Consider the following 20,218-nt stretch of genomic DNA (forward strand, 5'->3'; position numbering starts at 1 on the left):
CTGCCAACTATTCAACCATGACAGTCACATCAGCTAAACAGATTGCACAACACTCACTGGTAGTGTCCATGCTTTCGCAGGACAAGGTGGTGCACAACTGGAGGCAGCAGGAGCCTTCCTGAGGCAGACAGGTACGGCTGCATATCCTAACCCCCTTGTAGGAGACAGTACTGGTCATGACTGGGACAGGCATTGCTGAGACTGTGACCTGTGGTGGAGATAAACCATTGAAGATGATGGTATCCTCTTGCCTAATCCTCCTTCTCACATCCCACTTCCTTTTCATCTTTCTTCCCATGCCCCAACCTTACCCTTACATCTTTCTCCTCTAAGATAACCAAGAAATAAAACAAGACCTGGGAGTTGAGGAACAAGAGAGCGATGATGAAGATGCACCGTCACTCCATTTGACCAGCAGTCACCAGCTTAGCTACTGAAACTGCAAGTATTTTAGAGGGTAGCATAGCTGTGGGATCTGCATGTGGTGAGACACCAGGGTTGCAGCAAGGACAGGAGGACAGCATAATGCAGGTGCCAGCTCCCAGGAGGGAGAGCTCGAAAACGTGTTCTGCTGCAAAGGACTCAGATGATCACTTTGATAGGGCCGCCTACAGAAGAACACTGATGGGTACGCACAGCAAAATGCTTCGTACATTGAGAAGACTGCCAGAAGAGAGGAGGAGTCCAGCACCAACTTGGCACAGGGCTTTTGCGCAGTGCTTGGAGCCTGTCCTCTACAACATAGAAGTGGAGGCCAACTCTGTTTGCACAATTGTGAATCCAACCATGATGCAGCACCTGATGGCTGATGTCAAATATGTCACAGCTTCCACTGTAGCACAAGCAGCAGCCACCTAATGTCTGAGTGCTGCAATGGAAGCTCTGACTTGTCATCATGGCTGTGGATTACAGCTTGCAAAGGGGCTTGCAGAGGATTACAGCAGTCCAGAAAACTGTCCTCCAACATATTATTAGGATTGCTGAGGCCCTGGCCAGGGAATTGGTAGTGGCTCCAAGGAGGAAGATGACATTTGTCCTCCCAGGCAATCACTCTGCTGGTGAACTTGCTACTGTCAACCCAAACTGCTGCCATCCATGTCAAAAAGATGGTGCAGTCTGCAGATGGGCATTCTTGGCCCAGAGCCGCTCAAGATCATCCTCCAGGGTCATCTGCAGCTTCCTTCACTGAAAAGGTCATCAGCCTTCCACCAGCCATGCTGCAACCACTGGAGTACCACTGTGTAGAAGCATTAGGACAGGCAAAGGCAGACAGAAAACCGGCACTAAGGGTGATTAATTGACTTGTGTACGCAATATGGCTTGACTTCATTTATAAACTTGCTTTGGACTGTTTACTTTATGGCGCCTTCGACTTTTGCTTTGTGGCCAAGTGGACACTGTGATGATCAATGACGGGGGTAGGTAAAGTTTGGAACTCTTAGTGAATGGGAAATTGGGGTTGGTGTGACTATTATCGCACTTGGATGGACAGGCCAGTCAAAAAGGGACTGTCCAGGTTGCCTCCTCCCTACCTCTTCCTGTTCCCGCTCCTTAGCTGCTCACTTATGGCTGGTGGCAAGGGCTGTTCCCTCATGATGGCAAGGTTGTGCAGCATGTAGCAGGCCACCATGAACTGAAACTCGAACCAACTAGATGATATCTTTGAACCCTCAAGTACATCATCCCTTTCTAGTGCTGCAACACTATCTTTGATTGATACGCAAGTACAACAGAGGAGCAGGATTAGGCCATTTGGCCCCTTGAGCCTGTTCTGCCATTCAATAAGTTCATGGCTGATCTGCTAGCTCAGCTACACCTTCCTGCACTATCCCAGTATCCTTTGATTCCCTTAGTATACAAAAATATATTGACGTCTGTCTTGAATATATACAACAACAGGGCATCCACAGCTCTCGAGGTAGAGAATTCTGAAGGCTCACAACCCTCTGAGTGAAGAAATTTCTCATCTCGCTCTGAGATGGTCAACCCATTATTCAGAGATTGTGACCAATGTGCCCTCTATTTCTTTTTTGTAGTGCATGGCCGATTCATTTAAATTTTATTTGCGTGGCTGTGCAGCATGATATCTTAAAGTGGACAGATTATGCGCGGCAACTTTCGGGCTTCTGCATGACCAAGGGAACATTGACCGTGACCCCCAGTTCTAGACTCCCAAGTCAGGGGAAACATCCTCCCAGCATCTACCCTGTCATTTTATACGTTTCAATGAGATTACCTCACATTCTTCTAAATTCTAGGGAATACTGTCACCTCCTCTACTTTTTTTTTCCATCCCTATGGTAGTCAGGCATCTTAAGTGGCCATTCCTCAATTTGTTTGAGCTAAGTGTCTGTTATTGCCACTATGTCACAATCCCATGTAGCCCTTCTTCTTGGCATTTCTTTATGGACGAAGATTTTGGGAAGATTGTATTCATTGGTCGCAGGCCCGCTGGTGGCGAGTCAGGCCTATCGGTGACCGGCAGATTCTCCCACAGCGAGTACAAGTGAAGGTGTAGTCACTGCTGGGGGCAATTTTATTTTATTTTATTTAGAGATACAGCACTGAAACAGGCCCTTCGGCCCACCGAGTCTGTGCCGACCATCAACCAGCCATTTATACTAACCCTACACTAATCCCATATTCCTACCACATCCCCACCTTCCCGAAATCCCCCTACCACCTACACTAGGTGCAATTTATAATGGCCAATTTACCTATTAACCTGCAAGTCTTTGGCTGTGGGAGGAAACCGGAGCACCCGGCGAAAACCCACATGGTCACAGGGAGAACTTGCAAACTCCGCACAGGCAGTACCCAGAATTAAACCCGGGTCATTGGAGCTGTGAGGCTGCGATGCTAACCACTGCGCCACTGTGCAGAAGTATCTATCCTTCTCCTTTTCTCTTTCATGCTGGTCCTTCGCTCAGTCTCAAAGGTGTCTCTAGCCCTCCTGATGTAGCATCTCTAGGCATCGTGATTTATGGCTTGCGCTTCCCTTTGGCGATGGTCGATGTGGCACACAGAGAGGGACTTTGTCAGGGTATCCTTGAAACGTCTGCATGGGGCCCCTCTGTTCCTTTTACCAGTGGTCAGCTCTCCATACAACACTATCTTTGGCAGGCGACTGTCGTCCATTCGGGCAATGTGACCCGTCCAACGCAGTTGGCTTTGCAGTAGGATGGCCTCAATGCTAGTGATGTTGACTGTTTGCAGGACTTCAATGTTTGTGATGCGGTCTTGCCAGCAAATCTTGAGGATGCTACAGAGGCAGTGCAGATGGAAGCGCTCTAGGTGGTGTACATGAAGGCGGTATAGGACCCAAGACTCGGCGCCATGCAGAAGGGTGGTGAGGACTATGGCTTTGTACACTTTGAGTTTGGTCTGTGCTCTGAGGCTGTGGTTGCTCCACACTCGTTTGTAGAGTCTGCTGAATGTACTGTTTGCTTTTGAGAGCTTATTGTCCACTTCCTTGTCTATGATGGCATCAAACGAGATGCGGCTCCCCAAATAAGTAAATCGTTTATTTACCACACTCCATGCATTTAAAGCCATCTTAGTCAGTCTCGTATTTCCCCTCTGTCTGATCTGCTCTTTATTTTAATGCTGTTTGTCTCTCCCAGTCCTTTGTCCACTTTGCATCTCCTCTAATGCTTCATCCTGGTGCCCTCCCCCTGCCAAATTAATTTAAATGCTCCCCCCAGCACTAGTTAACCTGCCTGTAACGACATTGGTCCCAGCCCTGTTGAACTGCGATCTGTCCATATTGTATAGCGCCCTGCTGCCCAGAAATGGTCCCAATTCCCCAGCAATCTGAAACCCTCGCTCCTGCAACATTTCTCCAGAAGTGCATTACTGCTCTGATGCTCACTAACATGTGACACTGGGAGTAAATCAGCGATTTTGCCTTTGAAGTCCTGATCTTTAACTTTCTCCCCAATTCCTGAAATATTGTCTGTAGGACCTCAATTCTTTTCCTACCTATGTCATTTGGTTCCAACATGGACTTTCCACTGGTACCCTTCCCACTGCAAAATGTCACTTACGTCCCGTACCCTGGCACCAGGGAGATAACACACCATGTGAGACGCACATTGGCAGCTGCAGAAATGGCTATCTAACCCCTGACTATCAAATCCCCCATATCCACTACACTTCATCACTTTGCCGACCCCCTATGCAGTCAGTTGCCTCAGAGCTGTAGATGTGCTTCAGACTGCAGTCCCCCAAGATCTCATCAACATCAGCAGTATTCGGCACTGAAAACTAGTTTGAGAGGGTGATGTCACCAGAGGAATTCTGCACTGACTGCTTTCTCCTACCCTGCTGGATGGCCATGCAATTACTATTCTTCTGAATCCTCTGTAGCTGTGGGGTGAGCACCTCCCAGTAAAGCGCTCTCCAGAAAGTTCTCTCGTATGTCCTGCAGTGACTTTAGCCATTCCTTAAGTGCAAAAACCCTGGTCTTGCATTCAAGCAACTGGAGGTACTTCTTGTACTCAAGATCATCCAGCACACATGAAGTGTCCTAGAATACCCACATAGCACAGAAATTGTAGGCAACATTTGCATTGCACTTGTCTTCATTCTCATGGCCACCATATTGCTATACCGTATGTGCAAAGCCAAAATATGGAGACTTTACATGACAACACGCATCAGTTGGTAGCACGCTTGCCTCTTGTGTCAGATGGTTGTGTATTCAAGCTCCACTCCAGAGACTTCAGCATAAAATTCTAGGCCAACACCTCAATGCAAGGTGAAGGGAGTGCTGCATGATTGGAGGTGTCCTTTCGGATGTGACGGTAAACTGAGGCACCTCCTGCCCATTCAGGTGGACATAAGAGATCCCATGGCACTACCCTGAAGAGGAGCAGGGAAGTTTTATCTGGTGCCTAGCCAATATTTATCACCTCAACCACCATCACTAATACAGATTATCTGATCATTAACACATTGCTATTTGTGGGACCTTGCTGTGTGCAAATTAACGGCTGTACTTTCTGCATGACAACAATGACAACATTTTAAAAATACTTCATTGGCTATAAAGTGCTTTGGGACATCCTAGAGTTGTGAAAGGCACTATTTGAATTCAAGTTTTTTCTTTCCTTTGCTGGTTATCTAAAAGAGCATTTCATTTAGTCACATTGCCTTTCCTCTTTTCCCCCCACAATATTTAAATTTATGCCAAAGCAAAATACCGCAGATCCTAGATATCTGAAATGTAAACAGAAAATGCTGACTATACTCAGCAGGTCCAAGTATCTGAATATATCCAGCATTTTCTGTTTTTAAATTTATGCCCTCCAATGCAGACCATGTAGGTTTTCTCTTCTTGCCTTTATCAAAAGCTCTCTATTTTTAAAACACCTTTATCAGATTTCTTCAACCTTCTCTGTGCTAGTGAATAAAGCTCCAATTTTTCTAGTCTCTCTTCATAACTAAAGCCTTCCTCCCAGATATGATTTTTGTTAATCTCATTTGAACCCCTTGCATCCTTCCTGAATGAGGGCACCCGAAACAGAACACAATATTCTATCCGTGGCCTAATCAATGATTTGTACCAGTTTTCCATTACCTCTGTGATTGTGTTCTGTGGCCCTATCTAAATATAACCTAGGATCTCAACTTTTTAAAAATGACCTGTCATCCCACTTACCAAGACTGGTGAATCTGAAATTACGGGCTGGATTTTCAAACCCCACCCCCCCCAGGGCTGGGATCGGAGGCGGACTGGAGCTAAAAATAGCCGATTCCCCAGTTCCATCCCGCTTCCAGGCCATTTTTCCGGAGGCAGGATGGGGGTGGGGGAGGGGTGGTGGCAGGGCTACCTGCCTGCAAGTTGTGGGTAGTCAACACAAGTCACTTAAGGCCAATTAAAGGGAGGCTAACTACAATTTTCCAATCGGCCTCCAAGTTCCCGCAGGCAGTGGGAGCCAGTTTAGATGTCTGCAGTGGCCTCCTGGTGACAGCCCAAGGAACCTGTGCTCCACGCAGGCATAGAGCTCCACCCTGCCTGCCTGGATGTAGAAGCAATCACAGCCCAGCTTGTAGAGGGGCGCAACCACCCCCCCCCCCCGCCGCCCACCCACAAGGTGGTGGCCTGGCTGCAAGATCCATTTTTTGGTTGAGATTTTAAAAAGTTGGAGACAGGACGCCTCCATTTCGAAGCACCCCTCCGTTACGTACCCTCTATTGCAGCCTGCTGCTTCTTCCAAGCTGGAAAGCCTCTGATTGACCATTCCCAGGCCAATTAAGAGAACGCCCTTGTGAAAATCACGAGTGACTGATTCCCCTGAAGGCGGGTTCAGGATCCAGAAACAGTTCCGATCTCTGTTTCCTGCCCCTGGAGGGAAAATCCTGTCCTATAAGTGCCTCTGTTTCTACTCTAAAGTATGCATGGAGTCATGAAGTAATTTAAATTTAGTCTATGAATTATGTAAATTTATGGTTCCATGAACATTCAGATGCTAGCTTGTACCACAAATAAACTTGTACAGGGGGAAGTGTGATATGGTGGGTCAGCACATTATTCTTTTATCTCAAATCCAGCCCACAATGACTTGAAGAAGATTTGCTCCATTTTCTGGTTGTCCCGAACATCACTGGTCCCCTCTGCCTTCTATTACCTGAGTGATCCCATGTAAATTAGTTTGGACAGCATCAACTCAGACGACATAAATCATTTGGGCAGTTTTCTGATCTTTTACACAATCATTTTCAAATAATCTCGGTTTTGCTTTAGATTAATTTTGTCCCATCTTTGTATCACTTAATAGCCATCTACCTTAAGACAAAAAACTGCACACCAAAAATACTGATTTTTTTTACCTTGTGTACACTAATGATATCAGGGAAACATCCTAGTAATCCTTTGTATTCCTGGTTGGTTTCCATCAGATAATGCAGGTCTTTTTTGGGCTATTGAAAACATAAAAGTTTATAAGACATATGACATTTCTACATAACTATTATATCACTGAAAAGCAGCTTTTGCACTCAGATTTCAAGTTCTGATATCTCAGTGTGATAAAGAACAATATTATACAGAAAGATATTGCACCTCATTCCTTTGCCAAAGTCAACACTTTTTTTGCGCATTTTCTTTTCTTTCCTAATCTTCCTGTGCCAGGCACCATCTGTGGTACAAGTGCGGCCACAGATAAATTACTCCTGTTGTCTTCTCACAGATAGAATCTTGCTCCAAATCAGTACACCAGTAACGCAGCATGGACAAAAATTGCAAGTTTGAACTAATATGCTACCACTCTTTCCTTTTTGCAGTATTTGTAGCTCTAGTATGCTTCACTACCACACTAATGAATTAATTAATTCACAATGGGCGGCACAGTGGCGCAGTGGTTAGCACCGCAGCCTCACAGCTCCAGCGACCCGGGTTCAATTCCGGGTACTGCCTGTGTGGAGTTTGCAAGTTCTCCCTGTGTCTGCGTGGGTTTCCTCCGGGTGCTCCGGTTTCCTCCCACATGCCAAAGACTTGCAGGTTCATAGGTAAATTGGCCATTAGCAATTGCCCCTAGTATAGGTAGGTGGTAGGGAAAATATAGGGACAGGTGGGGATGTGGTAGGAATATGGAATTAGTGTAGGATTAGTATAAATGGGTGGTTGATGGTCGGCACAGACTCGGTAGGCTGAAGGGCCTGTTTCAGTGCTGTATCTCTAAAACTAAAAACATTTAATAAAACTACTGTTCAGTTATAATGGGCTGGATTCCATAGAGGTCTTGACGTCGGGATCCGTGGCGGGCGGGGGGGGGGGGGCACGAAGATGGCCCCGGATGAGGCCTGCCACGGACCTCGACGCCAGCCGAGCCCGGCCCGATATTGCCGGCAGCGGCAAGGCCTCGTGGTGGCACCCCCCAACCTCCACCCCCGGCTCAGTGATGGGACCGCAATTTAAATAAATTAAATTATCTGAATTAATGAGTCTCCCGTTGCCTCCTGCTATTCCGCTGCGATTTTCCCCCCCAGGAGCTGGCACTGTCGTGTCTTCAGATCCCCGTATGAGGAAACGAGGCACAACACTAGTGGGGGGGGGGGGGGAGGAGGAACATTTCTCAGTGCGGGGGTTTGGGGGGGAAAACAGGGTCAAATGAATGCCATGGATGTAGGGGATGATGGGAATGTTTATAGTTTACAGTTTGTGGGGGACGGGGGAAGGTCAGATTGTGAAGGTAAGTGTTTTGGAGGGGACTGGGCAAATAATTACTTTAATTGATATTGGAGGCTTGGGAGAGGGACAAAAGAAATGTATTTATTTTAATTCAATATCACATTAAATATTTAAATGTCCCGGTAGGGCTGACAGCCCTTTAAAAATAGCGTCAGTGCCTGTCATTGCCGTGGACGACAGGCTGCCCCCTCCATGTGCTTTCGGGGAGGGGGGGTGGGGGGTTGGGCGCCCTGGCTATTTAAATGAGCGGGCCAACATTTTTTTCGCCTACTGTCTAGAATTAAGCCCAATATCACAGAACACAGTCCAATATTATTATCAATGTTACATAACTATTTTACATTTTCGATGCTGCTACCCAAATTAATAACATCTTGGCACCTGTTCTGCAAAGAGGTTAGCAATTTCTTCATATGTCTTTCCTGCTTCAGTTAAAGGATCTGTCAAAATGGATTCACCTGAAACAAATCAAAGAATGAAAGTAATTTGGCCAATTGTACTGCAAATGTTATGACATGACCTGTACAATGAAAGAAATTTTCCACAAAGACAACTCCCTAATAACAAAGGCCTGAAGTTTTTGCTCGATCGCACTTTTTTTTGATGCATCCCCAATATCAGCGTAACTGGCACAAAATATCGTGGAATTTTAAATGCAAATTGTGCTCAGCTCAAATTGAGGGGCGAATTTTACAGACTCCCCAGTTTCGGGGGTTGTGATGGGAGGAGGGAGCGTGGAAAATAGCTCCGGGAGCAAGCTGCCATAGACTTCGACGTCAGGAAGGCCTAATCCCATATTGCTAGCCGCAGCAAGGCCTCATGGCGCGCACCCCACCCCCCCCTCCCCTCCCCTCCAGCGCTGCTTGGTGATGGGAGCCAAAGTTACATAGTCAAAAAAAATGTTAATCAATGAATTAAATACTTATCCACTCCCGCCGTCCATTCTGGTGCCATATTGGTGGCAGCAGCCTGCACTCCTAGGCCTTCTAGTGGGGAAGGGAAAGCGGGTAAGCATTTCAGTGTGGGGGAGGAGGGGAGGAGCACCCAAACTTCAGTTATTGGTGGAGGGATGGTGGGAAGGAGTAAAGTTAAAAGTTTGCAAACTTTTGGGGGAAAGTCAGGTACAGAAGGTAAGTATTTGTGGGGGCGGGGGGGGGGGGGGCTGAGGGGGACAGAGGGCAAGGGATGAGTGTATGAGTGTACGGTTATTGGGGGGTGGGGGTGGGAGAGGGGCTGGAAACATGTATGTAATTTTTTTTCAATAAATCTTAATGAACTATCCCTTTTCAACTTTAAATTTAAATGTAAGGGCTGGAAGCCCTTAAAAATGGCATTGGCACCTATGCAGAGGCGCTTGACGTTGTTGCTAGGGACGCACCACCTGCCCCCTCCATGTCATCGGGGCGGTCTGCCCTAGCCCTGCCCTCTAAGTAGGCCACCTTCCAGAATAAAATAATTACCATTGGGAGTTTTTGCTAATTATGTTTGTTTGCAGACCTTCAAGGAGGTTCCAAAAATTAAGCTGGTTCATCTGGCACCAGGACAATAACAGGCATATTTTGAAAAGTTTTAAATTTAATTTTTTTTTAATTTACTGAGAAACTGACTACTGTACACCAATCTAATTGAAAATATTTTTGTATATTTTTCAAAAAGTCATTTCAGTAATTTAAAATAGAGTTACTCACAGGTGGTTGATGTTACGAACAAGTGGGAGATGATAGGAATGGTTGCCCCTTTTACGCTTCTCAACTGACCATTTTGTTAAAATGTGTTTTATTCCCAGTGTTTTTATGGTCAACGAACAGACAAATGACAGGTTTTCTCGTACGGTTAAAAGAAAGATAAATGTTTATCATACAAAAATGTACGCAACTTCACCCACTCTCACATACAGACAGATATATTATATACACACACACACACACACACACACACACACACACACACACATAGAGAGAGAGAGAGAGAGAGATTAAAAGATGTATTTAGGTCAGATGGTTTAAAAGCATCCTCTGTTTAACTTGCTTTTCCCTGGGGTGAAAACTTGAAACAGCACAGGCCTGTATTCTTTTCCCTTGTTCACTGAAGAAAGACTCGGGAAGTTTAAGATGATGAATGCGCTGCTGCAGACTGCTTTTGTTATGTTCCAGCTAAAGGTGAAGTCCAGGTATGATTTATTTTCCTTCTTTTGGCCTTATCTGCATAGAATGTCTCTTACTAAAACCATCAGAAACCTGGATTCTGTCATGTAACCAGTTTCTCTCATTGTTCTCATAAATGGTGTCTGATGGTGAGACCATTGTTAGACAGTGGGGTCTGGGTGTCACTCATCTTCATTCCATCTGGATAAAGAAGAATTTTTTCACACCCATTCTTTTGAGTTTGAATTTGGAATCAACAATTCTGCAATGCCGTTGTTAATCCAATTTATTGGAAAAAGTAGCCATCAACACAGAATGGGTCGATTACATTTTAATGCCTTCTCCAAGGCTTGTCCAGAGGTGAAGATTGGCTCAAGGTTCTTGCAATTTTCATGTGCATTAACGATACAAGATAAGGTCACCTGACCTCTAGGCTCCATTTTGCTTTGTAGGAAAGTGTTCATTTTGGGTTTGTTTCATAGGTTCATTATAAAGTTCATAAGTTTCCCTTGTGTGAGTGTGACACTGATTGGTTCATGGCAGATTTTGTGTTTGGTGATATGCAAATGAGTTTGAGCAGACCTTTTTTTAACAAATAAACGGCACAATTTGTGCCAGTATTGCCAATTGCACCTAAGTCAGAACTCTATCCCAAAATGCTAATTTCACAAAGGCCATTCAAGTCCTACCAAGAATGAAATTTACCTAGACAGAAAGCAGACATTAATTCTTAGTAAGGTCAAGAGATCCTTGAGAGAAATATAGCATTATAAAGAGGCTTCAAGTTGTAGATTCCGAAACTGCTATGATAGAATGCATTGTCTGGATAATCATTCAACAAAACACATTTTTAAAAAATATAGCACTATCATTTACATACTGGACCAAAGTATGCTAACCTTGGCACCATTTACAAAGGAAGAGAACATGGACCCAAAATGGAATTTAAAAACCCAAGAATTCCAGAGTGGATATATTTGTTTAAAACTTGACAGATACACTGGAGTGATTATAACACTATATTTACAATATCGTATTGAATCTTGTGGCGGTAATTGCATCAGAGTTAAAGCGATGGTTTGCAACTTTTTGAACTTCCTTTGTGCAAATTTATATGATTTCCTGAATCCTTAAATAAGATTATAGATATCCAATATGCTCCAGGGACCATGCTTGGCTATCCAAATGTTGCTTAGTTATGAATTTATTTCAAAAAGGGCCTTTTTTCCCTTCAAAATCTCACTTTTCAGTTTTAAGAACCAATATGTAGACAGGGCACCTGCAAAGAGATTATAGAATTTCTGTATAATAAACGCAAAATACTGCAGATGCTGGAAATCTGAAACAAAAAGTCGTGCTGGAAATACTCAGCAGGTCTGGCAGCATCTGTGGAAAGAGAAGCAGAGTTTACGTTTCAGGTCAGTGACCCTTCATCAGAATTTCTGTATGTATGTTAATGTTGTCATACCAGTTTTAATACAATGATGCACCTGTCTGCTTGATATATAGAGTCAGAGTTATACAGCACAGAAACAGGCCCTTCGGCCCATCGTGTCTGTACTGGCCATCAAGCACCTAACTATTCTAATCCCATATATGCCTGTATAAGACATTACAAAAACAACATTTTATGTACATCTAGAAAAGTGTCAGGCAAAAAGCAATCTTCTGCTAAATCAGAGATAGTTTGAATATCAGGGAAGTAAGCCGACATGGACACAGGGTACGAGTCAACAGCAGTATCATATCGCGCTTTACTGTGGCCTAGCTCCAGTTAGAGGACTATTATTAGAGACCTGGGACAGGTGTGTACCAGCCATTTCAGTTAAGGAATGTTGCATAAAGCAGTATGAACCAAATATGGCTGCAGGGAGGGATAGGCAAAGCATCTTATAAAAGTGAATAAAAATGATGCCATTAGTACGTGCATTCGTAGTTCAATAATTTAACAAATTGCTAATTTTACCCCATATTAGATTATCATCTTGATTTAGATCTCTAAAGACTGAGGCTAGCAAATAGGCACACAGAATACCCGGAAACATTAACTCTAACACATTACCTTCGTAACCACTGGTTGTAAAAACCTGTGAAAGATTTTGCAAAGCTTTTCCTATCTTCTGATATTCCTTCGGCAGTGCTTTAAGAGAACACAGAACAGAATCAGCACAGAACATTTTCATTCCTGTACCTTACAAACAAAGTCAATATGAATTGTACATAAAGGGGTCTCCAGCTCCTTTGGAGCATAAGAAAAGAAGTAGGCCATTCAGCTCGTCAAGCCTGTTCTGCCATTCGGTTAGATCATGGCTGATGTACCTTAACTCCATCTACTTGCCTTGTTCCATATCTTTAATGGCTTTGCCTAACAGAAATCTATCAAACTCTGTTTGGAAACTTTCAATTGATCCAACTTGAACAGCTTTTTGGGGAAGAGTGCTCCAGATTCCACTGTCCTTTGCATGAAGAAGTGCTTTCTGATATCACCCTGAATGGTCTAATTCTAATTTTAAAGTTAATTCCCTAGGTCTCGATTCCCCTACCAGAGGAAATAGTTTCTCACTATCTACCCCATCAACACCTCTTTTGACCATCTTAAACACCTCAATTAGAACACACCTTTTCTTTTATAATGAAGACGCAACAATCCTAGTATATGCAACCTGTCCTCATAATTTAAGCCTTTTAGTCCTGGTATCATTCTGGTGAATCTGCACTGCTTCCCCTTGAAGGCTAATATATCCTTCCTGAGGCGTGATGCCCAGAAGTGAATGCAGTACTCCAGATGGGGTCTCGACAGTCTTCTGGACAGCCATAACATACCTTCTGCCCCTTTGTATTCGAGCTGTCCTGAGATAAAGGCCAAAATTCCATTAGCCATTTTTTTTGTACCTGTCCACTAACTTTTAGTGATTTCTGTACTTAGACCCCAAAGTCGTTTTACTCAAATCATACTTCCTAGATTCTCGCCATTTAGAAAAATAGTCTGCTCTATCTTTCTTAAATAGGTGCATTGCTATACTGAAGGTTGGATATGGATCAGATACACTAACAGAAGCAGAAACACGGTTGCAATCTTGCATTCTTGTCTGCGTATTTATGATATATCGGCATGTTGCAACAGCTATAGACCAAAATATTAAACAGACAGCTTTAGTGCATTTCCTGGATTCTATCTGTCTGGTTTTGGTCCTATTCTGCACTTAATACAAACAGGAAGTGAGATTTCTTCAAATGCATTTGGTGCAAGGTACAGTAGCTACTTAATATCAAAAGAAAACTTACAAAAAGACTTTTAAAAGTAAAATCTACACCTAGCAATTATCTTCACAGCAATTAATTTATCCTCAGGAGTTTGAGCAAACCCTACCCAATATTTCATATGTTTTTTTAAAATTAAAATAGGTGGATGGCTTAGGGAAGTACTTTCTGCATTGTTATTCTCTGCTTCTGACATTTTCCACTGATCTATTGAAAATATGAACTAGGAGGAATAGGCCACTTGGTCCCTTGAACCTGCTCCGCGATCCAATAAGATCATGGCTAATCTGATTGTAACCTCAACACCACATTCCTGCCTACCCCCAATAACCTTTCACCCCTTGCTTATCAAGAATCTATCTACCGCTGCCTTAAAAATATTTCAAGACTCTGCTTCCACCGCCTTTTGAGGAAGAGAATTCCAAAGGCTCACGACCCTCTGACAGAAAAAATTTCTCCTCATCTGTCTTAAATGGGCGACCCCTTTTTTTTAAAAACAGTGATCCCTAGTTCTAGATTCTCCCACAAGAGGAAACATCCTTTCCACACACACCCTGTCAGGACCCCTCATGCCCTTATATGTTTCAATCAAGCCACTTCTTAATCTTCTAAACTCCAGCAGATACAAGCCGAGCCTGTCCAACCTTTCCTCATAAGACAATCCACCCATCCCAGGTATTAGTCTAGTAAACCTTCTCTGAACTACTTCCAACGCATTTACATCCTTCCTTAAATAAGGAGACCAATACTGTACACTGTACTCTAGATGTGGTCTCACCAATGCCCTGCATAACTTCCCTACTTTTGTATTCAATTCCCCTCACAATAAATGATAACATTCTATAAGCTTTCCTAATTATTTGCTGTACCTACATACTAACCTTTTGCGATTCATGCACTAGGATACCCAGATCCCTCTGCATCTCAGAGCTCTGCAATCTCTCACCATTTAGATAATATGTCTGCTTTTTATTCTTCCTACCAAAATGGACAACTTCACATTTTCCCACATTATACTCCATTTGCCAAATCCTTGCCCACTCACTTAACCTATCTATATCCCTTTGTAGCCTCCTTATGTCCTCTTCACAACTTACTTTCCTACCTATCTTTGTGTCATCAGCAAATTTAGAAACCATACCTTCTGTCTCTTCATCCAGGTCATTTATATAAATTGTAAAAAGTAGAGGCCCCAGCACTGATTGCTGTGGCACACACTACTCGTTACATCTTGTCAAACAGAAAATGACCCATTTGGTTCCAGCCAATTTTCTATCCCTGCCAATATGTTACCCCCTACATCATGAGCTTTTATTTTCTGTAATAACCTTTGATGTGGCACCTTATAAAATGTCTTCTGGAAATCTGAGTACAGTACATCCACCCTTTCCCTTTTATCCACAACACATGTTACTCCCTCAAAGAGCTCTTTATATTTCTCACCAGCTTTCTCTCATATCCTAATTTTTCCTTCCTTATTAATCTTTTAGTTGTTCTTTGTTGCTTTTTATATTCCATCCAATCTTCTGACCTGCCACCCATCTTTGCACAATTATATGCTTTTACTTTAAGTTTGATACTATCTTTAACTTTTTAAGTTAACGACGGATGGAGAGTCCTCCCCTTGGAATTTTTCTCTCTCATTGGAACGTATCTATTACGAAATATCCACTTAAATGCCTGCCACTGCATCTCTATCAACCTATCCTTTAACCTATTTTCCCAGTTCACTTTAGCTAGCTCTACTTTCATGCCCTCATAATTGTCCTTATTTCAGTTTAAAATACTAGTCTTAGACCCACTCTTCTCCGCCTCAAAATGAATGTAAAATTCAATCATATGTTCAATGCTGCCTCGGGGCGCCTTCACTATGAGGTCATTAATCCCATCTCGTGGCACAATACCAGGTCTAGTATAGCCTGCTCTCTGGTTGGCTCCAGAATGTACTGTTCTAAGAAACTATCCCAAAGACATTCTAGGCTACCTTTGCCCATCTGGTTTTTCCAATCTATTTGTAAATTAAAATCTCCCATGATTATCGCTGTACCTTTCTGACAAGCACCCATTATTTCTTCCTTTATGCCCTGTCCTACCTTGTGGTTACTGTAGGGGGCCTGTACAACACTTCCACAAGTGACTTCTTGCCTTTATCATTTTTCATCTCGACCCAAACCGCTTCGGCATCCTGGTCTCCTGAACTTAGCTCATCCCTCTATATTGTGCTAATACCATCATTAAGTAACAGAGCCACTCCTCCACCTTTTCCTAGTTTCCTGTCCTTCCTAAATATTATGTACCCTTCAGTATTCAGGTCCCTATCTATGCCATCCTGCAGCTATGTCTCTGTAAGGGCTATTAGATCGTACTTATTTATTTCTTTTTGCGCTATCAGTTCATCTCTTCTGTTTCGAATGCTACATGCATTCAGATACAGAACCTGTAGTTTTGTCCTTTTATTTCTTCTGTAACCTCTTTCTTTTCTTTCTTTTTCTTTTGGGCCTCCTTATCTCGAGAGACAATGGATACGCGCCTGGAGGTGGTCAGTGGTTTGTGAAGCAGCGCCTGGAGTGGCTATAAAGGCCAATTCTGGAGTGACAGGCTCTTCCACAGGTGCTGCAGAGAAATTTGTTTGTTGGGGCTGTTGCACAGTTGGCTCTCCCCTTGCGCCTCTGTCTTTTTTCCTGCCAACTACTAAGTCTCTTCGACTCGCCACAATTTAGCCCTGTCTTTATGGCTGCCCGCCAGCTCTGGCGAATGCTGGCAACTGACTCCCACGACTTGTGATCAATGTCACACGATTTCATGTCACGTTTGCAGACGTCTTTATAACGGAGACATGGACGGCCGGTGGGTCTGATACCAGTGGCGAGCTCGCTGTACAATGTGTCTTTGGGGATCCTGCCATCTTCCATGCGGCTCACATGGCCAAGCCATCTCAAGCGCCGCTGACTCAGTAGTGTGTATAAGCTGGGGGTGTTGGCCGCTTCAAGGACTTCTGTGTTGGAGATATAGTCCTGCCACCTGATGCCAAGTATTCTCCGAAGGCAGCGAAGATGGAATGAATTGAGACGTCGCTCTTGGCTGGCATACGTTGTCCAGGCCTCGCTGCCGTAGAGCAAGGTACTGAGGACACAGGCCTGATACACTCGGACTTTTGTGTTCCGTGTCAGTGCGCCATTTTCCCACACTCTCTTGGCCAGTCTGGACATAGCAGTGGAAGCCTTACCCATGCGCTTGTTGATTTCTGCATCTAGAGACAGGTTACTGGTGATAGTTGAGCCTAGGTAGGTGAACTCTTGAACCACTTCCAGAGCGTGGTCGCCAATATTGATGGATGGAGCATTTCTGACATCCTGCCCCATGATGTTCGTTTTCTTGAGGCTGATGGTTAGGCCAAATTCATTGCAGGCAGACGCAAACCTGTCGATGAGACTCTGCAGGCATTCTTCAGTGTGAGATGTTAAAGCAGCATCGTCAGCAAAGAGGAGTTCTCTGATGAGGACTTTCCGTACTTTGGACTTCGCTCTTAGACGGGCAAGGTTGAACAACCTGCCCCCTGATCTTGTGTGGAGGAAAATTCCTTCTTCAGAGGATTTGAACGCATGTGAAAGCAGCAGGGAGAAGAAAATCCCAAAAAGTGTGGGTGCGAGAACACAGCCCTGTTTCACACCACTCAGGATAGGAAAGGGCTCTGATGAGGAGCCACCATGTTGAATTGTGCCTTTCATATTGTCATGGAATGAGGTGATGATACTTAGTAGCTTTGGTGGACATCCGATCTTTTCTAGTAGTCTGAAGAGACCACGTCTGCTGACGAGGTCAAAGGCTTTGGTGAGATCAATGAAAGCAATGTAGAGGGGCATCTGTTGTTCACGGCATTTCTCCTGTATCTGACGAAGGGAGAACAGCATGTCAATAGTCGATCTCTCTGCACGAAAGCCACACTGTGCCTCAGGGTAGACGCACTCGGCCAGCTTCTGGAGCCTGTTCAGAGCGACTCGAGCAAAGACTTTCCCCACTATGCTGAGCAGGGAGATTCCACGGTAGTTGTTGCAGTCACCGCGGTCACCTTTGTTTTTATAGAGGGTGATGATGTTGGCATCGCGCATGTCCTGGGATACTGCTCCCTCGTCCCAGCACAGGCATAACCTCTAGCCTTGTCTGATTTACTCTTAAGATTTGTACTCACTGTCCCTTCCTGTCACAGTCTGTTTATTGTTTCCCATATCAATACCTTTCTCTCTTGACTTGTCTCTACTCTTTGATTTACCACATCTCCCTAAATTTGATCCATTCCCCACTAGTTAGTTTAAAACCCTCTCTACTTCTCTAATTATGCAACTTGATAGAACACAGGTACCAGCACGTTTCAGGTGTAGACCGTCCCAACTGTACAGCCTCCACTTTTCCCAGTGCTGGTGCCAGTGCCCTATGAACTGGAACCCATTTCTACCACACCAGTCTTTGAGCCACGCATTAATTTCTCTAATCTTATTTGCCCTACTCCAAGTTGCACATGGCTCAGGTAATAATCCAGAGATTACCTTTAAGGTTCTGTTTCTTAATTTGGTGCCTAGCGTCTCATACTAACTATGCAGAACCATGTTCCTTGTCCTGCCTGCGTCGTTGGTACCTACATGGACCACAACGACTGGATCCTCCCCCTCCCACTGTAAGTTCCTCTCCAGTCCTGAGCAGATGTCCCAAACCCTGGCACCGGGCAGGCTATGCAACCTTCTGGACACTCGCTCTTTGCTGCAGAGAACAGTGTCAATCCCCCTCACTATACTGTCCCCTACAACTACTTTTCTTTTTGCTCCCCCCACTTGAATGGCTTCCTGTACCATGGCAGGAACAGTAGCAACATTTAAGAGGCATCTGGACTGGTACTTGAATGAGCTAGGAATAGAGGGATATGGAATTAATGCAGGCAGGTGAGATTAGTATAGTTAGGCATTATGGTCGGCGTGGATGTGGTGGGCCGAAGGGCCTGTTTCTATGCTGTACGACTCTGTGACTCTATGGTGCCTTGGTCATTCTGCTCATCCACACGACAGCCCTCGCTCTTGTCCATACAAGCTGCAAGACCCTCGGACTTGTTGCTCAATTGCAAGGGCTGAAGCTCTTCCACTCCCACCTTCTTGATCCCCTTACCTGCCTATCTTGCAATCACACCCTCCTGTCCCTGGCCACAGACCAAAACAGATGACCCTATCCTATGGGATGTGAATGCCTTCTGGAACAAAGCGTGCAGGTAAATTTCCCCCTCCCTGATGCATTGCAGCGTCTGCAGCTCAGCCTCCGGCTCAATGACTCTGAGCCGAAGCTCCTCAAGCTGCACACATGGCTGCCATGACAACCAGGAGCTCCCACACACTGCAGCTGTGACACATCCCCTGTACGGTCATCTTTATTGTATTAGTTTAATTAAAATTTATTCTTAACTTATAGTTCACCTCCTTACCAAACTCCCTCCTTCACACTCTGTGCCTCCAGCAGCACTCAGTGCATACAAGCAGCACTGAGAGTCCCCTGAAGTTATACTCTGAAAACAATGCTGTGTCAGCTCTGCTAGAGCTCAGAAACCAATTTAAGCCAGTTACCTAATTAACTAGCTACAGCTACTCTGAGAGCTTGTATACCCCTGTTTAAAACTGTAAGAAACCTAACTTACCTTTTAACTTAAACAGTAATTTCAATGACGAACATGATGATCCACAGGCTTTACAGCATCTACTTAGGATGCCAGAAAGCGGCAGGAAGTAATATTGTGCGCACATTCTTCCAAATATTGAATTCTCAACTTTATTTTACGTCATGGGCAGCTGCACAGCAGAAGTCCGAGATGAGTAGTATCTCACCTAAAGCCACTCATTCACCTTCCAGTCGCTAGTTATGCAGCAGAGGATAGCAAAAGAGATAAGGTGAGCCAAATAGGAAGAAGTGGAAACAGATTTGGATGGAGAGACAGATCGATACAGAGAGATATACAAAATTATAAAATAAAACATATAGTAGTCGCAAAATGGGGCTCGGTGTGCCTGTACTTTCATAGAAACACAGAAAATAGGAGGAGTAGGCCATTCGGCTCTTCGAGCCAGCTCTGCCATTCATTATGATCATGGTTGATCATCCAACTCAGTAACTTGTTCCCGCTTTCCCCCAATATCCTTTGATCCCTTTTGCCCCAAGAGCTATATCTAACTCTTTCTTGAAAACATACAATGTTTTGGCCTCAACCTCTTTCTGTGGTAGCAAATTCCACAGGCTCACCACTCGCTGGGTGAAGAAATGTCTCCTCATCTCAGTCCTGAAAGGTTTACCCCATATCCTTAGACTATGACCCTTGGTTCTGGACTCTTCCACCATCGGGAACATCCTTCCTGCATCGACGCTACAAGTGCAGTTCAGTTAACAAAATGGCATCGGCACCATGTGCACATACATCCGGCACAGCCCATGGAGAATGCCACCTTGGTGAGGGCATCAGCAGGAGCGTTAAAAGCATACAACAGAAGAATGCAGTGTAAGCCAATCATGTCAGTCAGCATGCAACACTGATTTGATAACAGCACTGCCATCTTGAACCTCACCATGCTAGCTGACGCCTTCTCCTAAC

At 44.4% G+C, this 20,218-nt stretch overlaps 1 protein-coding gene across 3 annotated transcripts in view; it reads right to left on the reverse strand.

Annotated features, from left to right (window-relative positions):
* Window positions 1–20,218, reverse strand: part of snx9b (sorting nexin 9b) — a 307,428-nt gene that overhangs the window by 27,361 nt on the left and 259,849 nt on the right. For 2 of the 3 annotated variants that reach the window (XM_068044778.1, XM_068044776.1), the window contains exons 13-15: window positions 12,401–12,478; window positions 8,576–8,652; window positions 6,835–6,924 (exon numbers count right to left, since the gene is read on the reverse strand). In XM_068044778.1, the coding sequence (XP_067900879.1) occupies window positions 6,835–6,924; window positions 8,576–8,652; window positions 12,401–12,478 (245 nt within the window). The remainder of the gene's footprint in view (window positions 1–6,834; window positions 6,925–8,575; window positions 8,653–12,400; window positions 12,479–20,218) is intronic. The other variant, XM_068044777.1, reaches the window with a different exon arrangement.

Source organism: Heterodontus francisci, chromosome 13, assembly GCF_036365525.1.
Source record: "Heterodontus francisci isolate sHetFra1 chromosome 13, sHetFra1.hap1, whole genome shotgun sequence".
Classification (NCBI taxonomy): domain Eukaryota; kingdom Metazoa; phylum Chordata; class Chondrichthyes; order Heterodontiformes; family Heterodontidae; genus Heterodontus; species Heterodontus francisci.